Source organism: Trachurus japonicus, chromosome 21 (assembly GCF_045865225.1).
Source record: "Trachurus japonicus isolate A0001 chromosome 21, Traja_1.0".
In the NCBI taxonomy this organism is placed as follows: domain Eukaryota; kingdom Metazoa; phylum Chordata; class Actinopteri; order Carangiformes; family Carangidae; genus Trachurus; species Trachurus japonicus.
The window spans coordinates 27,064,939-27,078,609 of record NC_140927.1 but is presented as its reverse complement, the minus strand read 5'-3'; the positions used below and the strand labels follow the sequence as shown (position 1 = coordinate 27,078,609).

The following is a 13,671-nucleotide window of genomic DNA, read 5'->3' as shown; positions in this document are numbered from 1 at the left end:
TCTATCTATCTATCTATCTATCTATCTATCCATCTATCTATCTATCTACTGTATCTATCTAAAACCTGGAGAAGTAAATCAGAACTGTCTGTGAATGTGAACTCTGCTCTACATGAGTGATAACTATGCTCTCCTCAGCTTTAGGTGAACTCAACCTTCTGCACATCGCCGCAGCAGTAACTGTCGCCCGAGGCTTCGTGGTTCACATGTTTCCTAAACTGGATACGACCAGTTGGAAGTTTTTAAGTTGAGTACATTTCTAATGTCTGCAGCACTGACAGAGCGAGGAAACAGAGTGTGTATGTCAAAAGCTAAAAATAATGTAATGTGTCTCTTCAAATACTGTAGCGCTCATCAAAGAACTGGAATAACAGGCTGCGCATACCTGTGGGAAACCTACACAGACAACAATGTGACAGCGTGAACACAGCAGAGCATTTACAGTCAAATATAAACACTACAATGTGTATGTTTGTATGGGTTTATATGTGTTCTCAGATATATGTGTGTATTTGCATGTATATATGTGTGCATGTGCATGTAGAAGTGTGTGTATATACTGTATGTTGCATGGCGACTTGTTTCAGACCTAGGAATTTACTAGGATGATGAGTAGATGGCTGGTCTGCAGCCATTACTTAAACTTATGCAACTTTTGTTGTAGTTGCTGTTGTTCTTCTTTGCTAAGATACATATTATACACTATATTATCTAATTTGTGAAAGGATTTCTTGAAAAAAGGGGTAGAAAACATTAACACCATCCAATCTTCTGTGACCAGTTCTGCACTTCCTCTAGACGCGTCACGTGATGAGGAAAACTGTAGCGCCGTCTAATCTGTTGTTCCTGTATGGACTGGATTCCTAGCAGGATATTGATTTATTCCAGCCCGGCTTGAGATGAAGAGCAGCTTTGTCTGGTTCAGCAGAGTCACAGTGACTCTGACAGGAAGTGACCTTTCTGAAGTGTCCGTGTTACGGATGAGTCCCTGTTCTACAGCACAAAAAACAAAGACGAGCTGAGGGATTTGGTGTTAAATGTTGAGATTTCAACAGCGGAGCAGCACCTGACTTGACCCTGAGATGGAAACTTTAACATGTGACACACGGCTTGAAAAATGACCCGTGGAACATGACTAATTTTCCAACGAAGCTCTGATATCCCGAGTTTAGGCTGCGACCGGGTCACAGGTGAATCTGTGATGAACAACAATCAAACTAATCAGCCTCACAGACGAACATTTACATCCTGAAATATCAGCTGTATGATTAATTATATACAATAGATGTTTGAGCTGAATCAATGATATGCCAAATAAATAAAACCACAGACGTGATTATTTTTACAGATATTTTGCGGTTTACAGTTTGAGTCAGGATTTCAGTTGGAGCGGTTCGTTTGCATTTTACCTTCACTGAGAGAAAGTAAAAAATAATGAGCATGTGGTTTTCCAAAACAAACATGTTGGTGGTGGAGAACGTGATCGTAATTACTGTAGTGCCGTCCTTGTTATGACACACTTTACTTTCACACTCTCACTTATTTGCATCTCTTATGATGTGGATACTGCTCATGATATTATCTAGAAAATTTAGGTAACACTTTATATTAGGGAACACATATTCACCATTAGCTAGGTGCTTATTAATATGCATATACGTAGCTTACTAGCTCCTTATTAGTAATTATTAAGCACGTATTAACACCTTATTCTACATAGCCTTATTCTACCTCTATTACACCATGAATTAAAATTTTTCCTGATATTAACTCCTCCTAATTATGGTTTATTCATTGTCAATTAATGCATTGTTGTTTACTTGTTTCTGAATAATGATATGAATAACCAGTGGGTTATTGGGGCCTTACAGGGGCAGTAGCACAAGAACAGTAAATTAGTATAGCATTAATTCATTAATTCACAATGAATAAGCTTAATTCATGGTGTAATAGAGGTAGAATAAGGTGTTAATACCTTCTTAATAATTACTAATAAGGAGCTAGTAAGCTACTTATATGCATATTAATAAGCACCTTGTTAATGGTGAATATGTGTTCCCTAACCTAAAGTGTTACCAAAATGTATTATTCAGCTTTGACAGATGCAGTTAAAAATCATAACGATCATTGTAAACATTAAATAAGATGCAGTATCTGATCATTTAAGCAAAGTAAATAAAGACCAAGAGCATTAAATATGTTACTTTTATTATAAAAACCAGTTGTGCTTCTTGTTGAAAGCAGACTGAACCCTCTGAGTCTGTTGGTACAACTGTAAACTCCCTTTGTCTGTCATGTTTGTTTAGCTTTATTCACTATTTGAACTGTGGTTTTCTGAGGTGTCACACGATTATGAGACACAAATGACCCAAGGATGTTGCGCCCCCTTGAGGACAATGAGTGTCAGTTTGAAAAAGGCCACGCCAGCACCAAACACTGAGATTACAGCACTGATTTATTGTGTGACCTCAAGTGGATGATCTGTAAATGAAGGAGGAAATCATCCAAACACTTTAAACCTGAAAACGCCACAAGACAAAATATCAGAAAGTTTCTACAAACTTTTAAACAGTTAAGTGTTAAACATCTTAAAGGGATAGTTCAACATTTTGGCAAATTGGCCCATTGCCATAATCCCTATAGTTTTAGGAGTCACCACGCTATGAGATACTAACCGAACATTACAAGACAGAGTTGTTTTCGAAGCAAATGCAGAGACTCCTTGCCGAAAAACTGCCCCCGATGGACCCTCGCATCAGCGGTTTTGCATGAATTTACCTCTAAAACAACTCTGTCTGGTAACGTTGTGTTATTATCTCATAGCGTGGTGAATGTGCAGGTCACAATTTGTGTTTTGGAGTTGTTGGATTGTGTATTTGATGAGTTTGATGATGAGGGAAACCAAGAAATCCCATAATGAGCCTCCGTAGCGTAGCTCTGAGCAGCTCACGGCTCTGCTCCGCCGTTCTAAAAATAGCTTGCACCGACAATTAAAGGTAACGAACCTACTGCTATGACTATAGGGATTGTGGCAATGGGCCAATTTGCCAAAATGTTGAACTATCCCTTTAATTATAAAAAAAATGCAGTTATGGTAAATTAACACATGATTGTTATGAAGATCACTGAGGTCAGATACAAATCACCTCCACATCTGGAATAAAACCTTGTGCTGTGTGGATTATAAACTGAAACTTTCATTTTTTGAGTCATAAAGACTGGTTCTGGTTCTGGTTCTGGTTCTGGTTCTGGTTCTGGTTCTGGTTCTGGGTCTGGTTCTGGTTCTGGTTCTGGTCCGGCGTGTTACCTGAATGAAGAAGGCTCCGTCCAGAGCCTGAGCCAGGTCGTCGTGGCTGCTGAGCAGAGCGAGCTGCTGCTCTGCACTCAGCTCCCCTCTGAGCATGTGGGCCTGCTCCAGCTCCTGCAGCTGCTTCCTGGAGACACACACACACACACACACACACACACACACACACACACACACACACACACACACACACACACACACACACACACACACACACACGCTGTTTTAATATCAAAGGAATCATTAACAAAATATAAAAATAACTTCATGAGTCTGCAACACACCTGGATTTTTATTGGCAGAACAATGTGGGCTGCAGCGATTTACATGTAGTTTAAAGCAGAAGTCAGTGATCCGGTCGTTTTGGCTAATGCTGCGTTCCAGGCAGGCTTTTGAAATCGTAAATTACAGCTTCAAGTCACAACTTACGACTTTGTAGCGTTTCAGGCAACCCACTCGTGTTTCTCCGACCTGTTTTACCTGTGAAAGTCACTATAACGGCCACTCGTAACTTCTGACCTGTGAACTCGTACCAGATCGAACTGGTACCACTTCACGGTCGGAAAAATACGAGTTTCCTTGAACGCACCATAACAGTCCTCGTCCCTACGTCACCACATTCAGGCGCATCCCTTGGCTGCACACACAGCCCTGCATGCCGTTCTCTCTCCTCATTGGATAAAAACTGTAGGATACGATAAATGTTTTCTCCTGGGCTCAGAGCAGAGCAGAGGGACTGACAGACCCGTGTTTCAGACCAAACACTCTATAGAAGTGATTGCTGTCGGAAGATATAACTATTTAAGACTTATATTAACACAAATATATCACTTACTTCTGCTTTAAATACAGGACATTGGATGAGGGCCAGTCGTCATAGTTACACTTACATTATATGATATTCCTGCTGTCATGGAGGCTATATGGCTGTTTGAGGAACTTCATGACTTTACATTTCACTGACTGGTCCTGAAACTTCAGCCTCCTCTACTACAGACACGTTACACACACACACGTTGGAAACTCCAGTATGATGACGCCCTCTGCTGTTCATAAGGTGAACTGACTCTACTAGAGATCATGTACACGATAAATTACATCGCAATAAATGAGATCCTGATGCAAAGTTTATGTTTATTTATTAAATTCAAGGCCTAAAGTGAATTTAATTAGTTTGCGTCTTCTTTTTTTCTGACACTGTTTCCCAGAGTAAAACTGCAGAGCTTTTACAAAAAGTCCTTTGTCATCCCACAGTAATGTTTAACCAGCCATGACTGGGCTGAGAACCTGTTTTAAAGCCTGATCTCATGTTTGTTCATGTGTTCTGGTAGTGAGAGGAAGCCGACTGATCATGCAGCGTTCATGCGTTTGCCCCTGGAAGCGCTGAGAAGAGGAACAGCTTAGATTTTAGACACATGAGTCATCGTGTAGGGTGTATTAAAGCCAGTTTACACGTGTTGTCAATGTTCCCTTTAATGTTTTACAGCCAAACTGACCTGAGTCCAGACAACAGAGCAAGAGGAGCTGAGAGGAGATGAAATGTCTGGGAAATAAACTGAATCCTTTCAGGGTAAACACCTGCTCCTGTTGGCTGATAATCCATAATGACGTAATTCTCTGGTGCAAAGCAATGACTAATAAGAGTGCAGCTTCGATACACCTGATTAAACATCTGTCAGCGTTACTATAACTGGAAAATGAATCACAGTTTGATCTCTTAGAGCACTGCTTCAAGTCAAGTCAAGTCAAATCAAAGTCAAGAGATCTTTATTGTCCCCGGAGGGCAATTTTCGGTGCAGCCGGCAGCAAAAAACAACAGTAAAAATACACAATAGTGACACAAACGATGACGTGAAGCTAAAAATTAAAAGAGTGATGATAGAATACACAACAATAAGGAGTTAAAGTGACCACAGTGCTATCAATTGTTAAGAAGGCTAATAGCCATTGGAAATCCAGGATTTTTTAAATCTGTCAGTCCTGCATCTGGGCACATTAAATCTGTGTCTAGATAGAAGCAGTTTAAATTCAGGTGCTGAGGGATGGCTAGGGTCAGGGTTAGGTTAAGTTTTGCTCTGTTCAGGGCCCTGGTTTTGTACAGAAGAGTAATGTCTGTGAGTGGAGTGCCAACAATGTCACTGCACACTCAGTCTGTTGTGGTTTTTTGGTTAATTGACCGAAACCAGCAGATAAAAGCAAATGTCAGGACAGATTCAATAAAACAAGAATAAAACATTTCCATGAACTTGGAGTCAATGTTTATGTTCCTGAGCTTCCGAATAAAGTACATGCGCTGGTTGGCTTTTTTGCACACGGCATCGACCTGATGCTCAAAGGACAGCCCTTTTTACATCTAGGACCCCTAAATTGACACAAATTAGACCACGGACCCCCCCCCATTGGACAAAATTTTGAAACAAACACCAGAAATATACAAATATTTGTTCTGAGACCAAAGAACATTACCTTTTTTAGTTAATGTACGTTCAAATTAGGACCAATGATGTGAATTTTTGGAAATATTGTGGAGACATTTCTGGATAAAACTGGTACAATTTCTCCAAAAACGTTTAAACATTTCTAGAAAAAAGTGGTAAAAATTCTAAATAAATTTTTTTTTTTAAAGTTAAACATTTTCTAGAAAAAAACTGGTAAAATTTCTCAAAAACAATTCTAGAAAAAAGTGGTAAAATTTCTCAAAAAAGTAAAAAAAAAAAAAAAAAAGTTGTCAAATTTCGCAAAAAAAGTTTAAATTTTTTTGAAAAAAGTGGTAAAACTTTGAGAACCACTGTGTTAGAGCATTGGCCCCTTTAATTCAAGCCTCAACTTAGATCAGCTTACATCTTCCAGAAAAAATCTACTCACAAACCCTTCACAGGCCAGCTGAATTGTAATGAAAGTGAAATGAATAATGAATAATGCACTGTGTGTGATAAAGGCTGAAGACTGGGGGTCTGACCTGATCTCTGTGACGGCCTTCGCTGCCTGTCCTGGCTGGTTGTCATAGATCTTCACTTTGTAGCCTCCGCTGGCAAACACCATGGCCCAGGAGCGGCCGATCAGCCCACTGAAACACACACACACACATTCAGGATGTTAACTTCTCTCTACTGTTTATTGTACGACGTATATGAAAACAATACAAAACTCTGTACAATCATTTCCAGCCATTCAAAGTCTGTCGATGTTTTTCCTGTAGTTTGACACATACTGTAACAGTTCCTTCTATTTCCTGTCTTCTTGTCTTGTTTCTTTACACACAAGTCGATTACATGTCTCTACATGCACAGATTATTACAATTCTGCGGTGTAAATCATACATTGTCTCTATCCTGACCTGAACACATGGAGTTGTTTTTCCTGTCTGTGACGTTCAGTATTTACTTTTCAGGTTTAAGAGAGGTCAGTGCAGAGGATGGTAAAGTTTAAGTGAGAGTGTAGAAATAATGAACCAGGTACAGAAAAGCAGGTTAAAATGTAAACATAGGCTGTAATGATGAGTCGATTGAGGCTGGTCTAGTCACACACAGCTGGCACTTTACTGGGTACACCTGACTGAAACTAATGCAGCCTAATACAGTAGTGGTTCAGTGAACCCTCCCCCAGTAGGTAATTGACTGTTTAACAGGTGTTGATTCAACTTTAGTTTCATTTTGGAGGCTGCAGTTTGTGGTGCTGTTGAACTGAGTCTGTTGTTGTTTAGCCATTATTTTAGTTAGTGGGGTGGACAAAATAACGAGAACAGCTGCAAACACAATGCAATGCAGCTCAACGTCACCACAGCAGCCTACTGTATGTCGCCCAAAATTACCATAACGTTGAATCAACGCATCCTCGAGTGAACTGCCTAAGTTATAGCTGGGCGTTCCTATTCCTAATAAAGGCAAATCAGTAGGATATCTGCTAGGTTATCAATGAAAAGCAAGGGAAATCTAACAATAGTACAGCATAAAACATGCTACAAGGACTTAAAAAGGGAAATGCAGGGGCTTTAAGATTATATGCAAAAACCATGAACGTTAAACCAAACTTTAGACATGCAACACGACAGGAATTTACCAGGAAACTTTCATGACAGCAAATGGAATATTTTCCACAATTAGAAATAGCCAAAAAAAACCGAACATATTTGTATAATATACATTTCCTTCTCACCTGCCGATCACAGTGATGGTCGTCATGTCAGATGAGCTTATTTTGCAGATATTGGCTTCACAGCTTGGGTCAGTGTTTCTATCAGAACTGTAGCCCCGCCCATCTGGAGTCACGCTGCTCAATCCCGGTACGGCAACCTCGAGGGCCAAAAAGCACAATAAAAGTGTTTTTTTTTTTTTAACGCCGAGCTTTTACCTCCGCTATAATGTTTTGTTGTTATAAGTTTTAAATAGAAATTATTTTTAGTTTTTTAAGACTTAAAAAAAGAAGAAGAAGTAAAATGGGGAAAAACGCTTGTGCGGTATCTTTCTTGTTTACATCTGCATGAAAAGGACATTTCTCTTTACTTTGAAAACAACCAAATGGAAAATGATTACATTTTTTTTGTACAACTTGTTTTATTTTTAGGTAAATTTCATATCCACAAAAAAAAATGGACTGACAGCAAACCAAATTTTACACTTTTTTTTGAAGGAACTTTATCAGCACCGAAAGAAAAAAAAAGGTAGCTTGCTTGTATCCAGGCAACGGACTTCATGTCAGCAGCTCAGCCAATCATGTTACCGCTACAGGATGATCGACGCGGCAGCAACCAATCACAACCCTGGAAAGCGAATCGTCCCGCCCATGTCGCTCTGAATTGTGGGATTGAATCCCTGAAACGACAACAAAACTGCATTAGCTTTTACTTAGCGTATTAAAAAAGATAGTGCTTATTTTTTCCATTTAACTGTCTACATCCAGTTACAGCAGCTTCGTGGAGAAAGAGCCATGGAAAACGTTCATCTGGCTCTAGAGGAGGATGATCTTTATTCAGGTTACAACGACTATAATCCAACATTTGACTCCGAGGTAAGTTAGCATCTAAGCTCAAAGCTCTTACCAGGGGCTGAGAAACAACACATCATATTTGCAATTATTAGTTCGACTTGACGTCTTCTTCTTTTCCGTTGTACAACGTCGTGTGTGTAAAGAATCAAAACTAACCAGCTGGTTATTATTCAATGTCAAGGAGTTGGAGAATGATTTGGGCTTCCAGCAGGCAGTGAGGACAAGTCATGGAAGAAGACCCCCGGTGAGTATTGTATTCTGTAAATGTTTATGTGTGTAAGTTATATGTGTGGAGAAAACCCCAATTGCACTCTGATTTATCAATTCCCATATAAAATGCAATATATCTTTCATTTGCCAGATGACTGCCAAATTCCCTGGCACTGCCATGGGAGCTCGGCCTTTAGCTTCTTCCTTCGGGGTGAGTACTTTCAAATTCAGTCTTTATTTATTTATTTATTTATTTTCTGAACAGACAGCACTTGATACTTTTCACAACTTACCTATCAAAAATCAACAAATCAGACTCACATTTTGGTCTCTGAAATTCTTACTCAAAATATGAGTTGAAAGTTCAGGTAAAATACTTTTTATCAGTTGCACTGTACAAATCACTTTCATATTCTTTATATATCAATAAATGACAATGATGAGTGGTGAGTACTGAAGAGAGAGCGGAGAAACACAAACATCAGGAGAGAAAAGACACCAAACTCATGACATGCTGTAGTTTGATACACATGTGTAGTAATAGTGACACAAAATGTGAAGTTTTTGACTCATATTTGCATAATGAAACATATTGTCATGCAGCCTTCACCTGTCTTATGCTTGTTGTTTCTTGAAGACTCGGATCCCCATGACCTCTTCAATGGGCAGACCTATGACTGGAGCTGTGCAGGTGAGGGGGGATTGACCATTTGAGTCTGCATGAAGGCTCCTGTTAAATTTGTATTGAACATGAAGAATATAACATGATTTTATATGTATTGTATTTATGTTTTGATGTAAAACATAGCAGGATGGAGCTGCCCGACCAATGACGGCTGTCAGAGCAGCAGGTTACACCTCCTCACTGACTCGTGGTGAGTCTAAGGAAGTTTGAATGACCAATTCAGTAATAAAGCCAGACTGTAACTGTCTAATGATGTTAAATTTTGTCTTTTTTAGGCTCAACCTTCGACCCCTTGGGCCAGTCCAAAGGCCCTGCACCTCCACTGGAAGCAAAGAATGAGGACACGTGAGTCGTCACAGTTTCACAGAGTGTTGCTACATCATACAAAGTCAGCAATTGTGACTCTGCTCTTGAGAACTCTTGAATAATGGTGTTTATACTGTAGATTTAAACAGGCTTATATACATCTGAAAGAGTGGTAACGCTTTATAATAAGTACACACTATTAAGCATTAGTTAAGCATTAATAAATACTGAATTCTTCATTTATAGTGGAGAGTATCCTGAAAATAATAAATATGTACATATCTGTCTATATAAATGGATAAATCCAACATGTTTACCTGTTTGAATTGTAAATTGTATTCCTGTGTCTCCTGGTCTTGCAGGCCAGAGGAGAAGATCAAGATCCTGGAGAAGAAAGTGAATGATTTAATAGAAGAGAGCTGCATGGCGCAGAGCATTGGAGCCTTACAACTGGTCAGAGCCCGTCACTGTTTAACATGGTGTTTAGTTATAATGGCTGTTTGGATTTAGAGAGAAGGAGCCTCGGAGTGAGGCAGCGATTAAGGTTTCATGGTGTCAGCTCTGAACTCCAAGACCAAATACAACACCACGATGAAGCATTTGGCTCATCTGTCACTGGTTTTAAACCCATTACTGGTGAATACATAAAGTTGTATTCCAGAGCTTTTTCATGTGTGAGAAAAGTATTACAACATAGTGAGTTTGTTATTCTTGTCAGTGTTGGCAGATGAACAGTATTTATCACATTTTACTGATGTGTGGTATTGTTCTTTTTTAGACATGCATGATGGTGCCGTCACATCTGCTCACTCAATTTTGTGTCTTTTTGTGTTTGTCTCTCTGTGGACTGTGCGTATGTGTGTGTGTGTGTGTGTGTGTGTGTGTGTGTGTGTGTGTGTGTGTGTGTGTGTGTGTGTGTGATGTGTTTCTACAGGCTCTTGAAAAAGCCAAAGAGGCCGGGAGGAAGGAGCGAACGCTGGTGAGACAGAGGGAACAGTCTGGCAACGCAGACCACATCAATTTAGACCTCACCTACTCAGTAAGTACAGAGAGGCGGCTGTGTGTCCGTGTCTGGCGATGAAATAATGGAGCATTTACCTCCTGTAACCTGCAATTTAATGCCTAAAAGCTTAGGCACCATCTTTGAAAAAACAATAGTAGGATAGAGCACATCCAAAGTATTACAGGTGCAGGACTAACAAACAAACAGGCTTTTAGAAAAAGGGTTAAGTCCGCACACTGTTGATAGAAAAACAATACATATGAATACAGATAAATAGAAAAACAACAAGTATTCAACAAATCTTCTCTAGATGAGTGTTTGAAGAATATTTAGAATCTATGTATCTGTATTTATACTGTATGTGTATTGTTTTTCTATCAACCTGCTCAGTTCCTCAGTTCCCTACCGTTTTATTTCCCAATAACAGCCTCAGATTGTATTGATTCTTATTGATTTGTATGTTTTTTTTGGTTGCCTCATCTGAGCTGCATCCCTGGTTTGATTGAGGGGTGGGACCAATAACTTATATGAGCAAGGTGTCTCTTTTCTCCTTTATCCTGATGAAGATATGTGATCTTATAGCCTACAATAAACATCTGAGGAGCTACAACAGTGTGTGGACTTCACCCTTTTTCGCTAAACCATCTTTGGAAAACCCTTTTTGCTGTTTAACTCAACTGTAGTGATTTAAATATCTAATTGTGTCACTGAATTATATAAAAAATTGCCAATTACTTCTACTAATAAATAACTAAATAGAACGCACACAGCACAGATTACATGTGAAGTCAGTTCCTATGAATCAGTTCCAGACTCTGTTGCCTGTTTCTTTCATCACTTGACTTAGAAATATTTCTATCTTTACTAGGTTTTGCTCAACCTTGCCAACCAGTACGCAAACAATGAGATGTACCCAGAGGCCCTGAACAGCTACCAGGTCATTGTGAAGAACAAGATGTTCAATAACGCAGGTGAGCAGAGTCCTCGTCGCCAGAGCAGGAAGGACAGAAAATCTTATGTTTTAAAGGACAATTCCAGGCGAATTCAACTCGGGGGTGTATTTTCATATCATTTTAGGTCTAAAAGAATGAATCTGAAGATTTTCAGTTTAATTGCTCCTGTTTTGCGGTAGTTGTGTCTGTCCCCGCATCGCCACGGCAGCAATGAATGGGAGTGGATGTAAGTTCTGCTGTTTAGGCTGTTTACATCCCTCAAAGCCGCAATTTTTTTCCACAGACAGCGTCAGATGGAGACTCAAACATGCACCGAGAAGTTTATTTACTTCAAGCAAGCCGACATGTTTGTAAAACTAGATCTAATTCAAAGTCTCCCGGAGTCTCACGCGAGACCCAGTTGCCGTGCTCGGTGTGTTCACATGCAGTGGGAAAAGCTACCGTTTGTGTCATAAACACAGGAATATCAACTCTTTACTTGCTTCAAGTAAAAAAAACTTCTGGGTGCATGTTTGAGTCGCCACCTGACGCTGTCTGTGGAAAAAAATGTACACTTCAAGCAAGTAAAGAGTTGATATTCCTGTGTTTATGACACAAGCGGTAGCTCCGACTGCGCCTGAATACACCAGCACTGCAACTTCGGGCTCGCGCGAGACTCCGGGAGACTTTGAATTAGATCTAGTTTTACAAACATGTCGGCTTGCTTGAAGTAAATAAACTTCTCGGTGCATGTTTGAGTCTCCATCTGACGCTGTCTGTGGAAAAAAATTGCGGCTTTGAGGGATGGAAACAGCCTAAACAGCGGAACTTACATCCACTCCCATTCATTGCTGCCGTAGCGACGCGGGGACAGACGCAACTACCGCAAAACAGGAGACATTAAACTGAAAATCTTCAGATTCATTCTTTTAGACCTAAAATGATATGAAAATACACCCCCGAGTTGAATTCGCCTGGAATTGTCCTTTAATATCCCAATAAACCAGAGAGGATGTTCCTTACTGTGATTCAAGGACTGCGATTCTCACTAACAAATCATCATAATAACAACAAAAGTCTTTAATAGTCTTTTAACCTGTTGCACGGGAATAAGAATGAGAAAAACACTAGAAAACAAACAAACATCTAATCTGAGTTTATGGATCAAAAATGCAAATGACTAGTTTATTGTTTGTTATACGAGTTGCACTAGTTTTCCCTCTGACTGCGTCTGTGCTGCGTCTGCAGGTCGGCTGAAGGTCAACATGGCCAACATCTACTTCAAACAGAAGAACTACCCCAAAGCCATCAAGTTCTACCGGATGGCCCTGGATCAGATCTCTAACGCCCACAAGGAAATGAGGATCAAGATCATGCAGAACATCGGCGTGGTCTTCGTCCGCATGGGCCAGTACTCGGACGCCATCACGTCCTTTGAACACATCATGAGCGAGAGCCCCAACATCAGGACGGGCTTCAACCTCATCCTGTGCTACTACGCCATCGGTGACCGGGAGAGGATGAAGAAGGCCTTTCAGAAGCTCATCGCCGTCCCGCTGGGCATCGACGATGACGACAAGTACATCCCCTCGAACGTGGGTCTCACTCATACATGTTCACTAACTAACTACACTAATGTAGAGCAAATTTATTTTTTGTAAAGAGATTTTCCTACAACATCGAGCATTTGTTTTTTTTGTTTTTTTTGAAAAATCCTGTTTACATCAGTTCATCACTATTAAAGGGATAGTTCCACATTTTGGCAAATTGGCCCATTGCCATAATCCCTATAGTTTTAGCAGTAGGTTCGTTACCTTTAATTGTTGGTGCAAGCTATTTTTAGAACGGCAGAGCAGAGCCGTGAGCTGCTCAGAGCTACGCTACGGAGGCTCATTATGGGATTTCTTGGTTTCCCTCATCAAACTCATCAAATACACAATCCAACAACTCCACAACGCTCTGGTGGACAAGTTGTGAGCTGCACATTCACCACGCTATGAGATAATAACACAACGTTACCACACAGAGTTGTTTTAGAGGGAAATTCATGCAAAACCACTGATGCACGTTGCCTTCAGGGACAGTTTTTCAGCAAGCAGTCTCTGTATTTCCCTCTACAACAACTCTGTGTGGTAACGTTGTGTTATTATCTCATAGCGTGGTGAATGTGCAGCTCACAACTTGTCCACCAGAGCGTTGTGGAGTTGTTAGATTGTGTAAAAAAAGCCTCTGACACAGTTAT

The 13,671-nt window shown here is 40.1% G+C and overlaps 2 protein-coding genes across 6 annotated transcripts in view; one reads left to right on the top strand and one right to left on the bottom strand.

The window, feature by feature from the left end:
* cryl1 (crystallin, lambda 1) overlaps positions 1-7,594 on the bottom strand; it is a 36,748-nt gene extending 29,154 nt beyond the window's left edge. The window contains exons 1-3 of the mRNA XM_085766060.1: positions 7,463-7,594; positions 6,267-6,374; positions 3,308-3,434 (exon numbers count right to left, since the gene is read on the bottom strand). Coding sequence (XP_085622186.1) covers positions 3,308-3,434; positions 6,267-6,374; positions 7,463-7,488 — 261 coding nt within the window. The 5' untranslated portion in view covers positions 7,489-7,594. The remainder of the gene's footprint in view (positions 1-3,307; positions 3,435-6,266; positions 6,375-7,462) is intronic.
* A 496-nt stretch (positions 7,595-8,090) lies between these two features.
* ift88 (intraflagellar transport 88 homolog) overlaps positions 8,091-13,671 on the top strand; it is a 29,222-nt gene continuing 23,641 nt past the window's right edge. For 2 of the 5 annotated variants that reach the window (XM_085766044.1, XM_085766041.1), the window contains exons 1-10: positions 8,092-8,314; positions 8,475-8,537; positions 8,655-8,714; positions 9,141-9,194; positions 9,315-9,378; positions 9,464-9,533; positions 9,857-9,947; positions 10,429-10,533; positions 11,366-11,468; positions 12,678-13,024. In XM_085766044.1, the coding sequence (XP_085622170.1) occupies positions 8,234-8,314; positions 8,475-8,537; positions 8,655-8,714; positions 9,141-9,194; positions 9,315-9,378; positions 9,464-9,533; positions 9,857-9,947; positions 10,429-10,533; positions 11,366-11,468; positions 12,678-13,024 (1,038 nt within the window). In that variant the 5' untranslated portion in view covers positions 8,092-8,233. Of the gene's footprint in view, positions 8,315-8,474; positions 8,538-8,654; positions 8,715-9,140; positions 9,195-9,311; positions 9,379-9,463; positions 9,534-9,856; positions 9,948-10,428; positions 10,534-11,365; positions 11,469-12,677; positions 13,025-13,671 lie in introns of all 5 variants that reach the window. The other 3 variants (XM_085766042.1, XM_085766040.1, XM_085766045.1) reach the window with 2 other exon arrangements.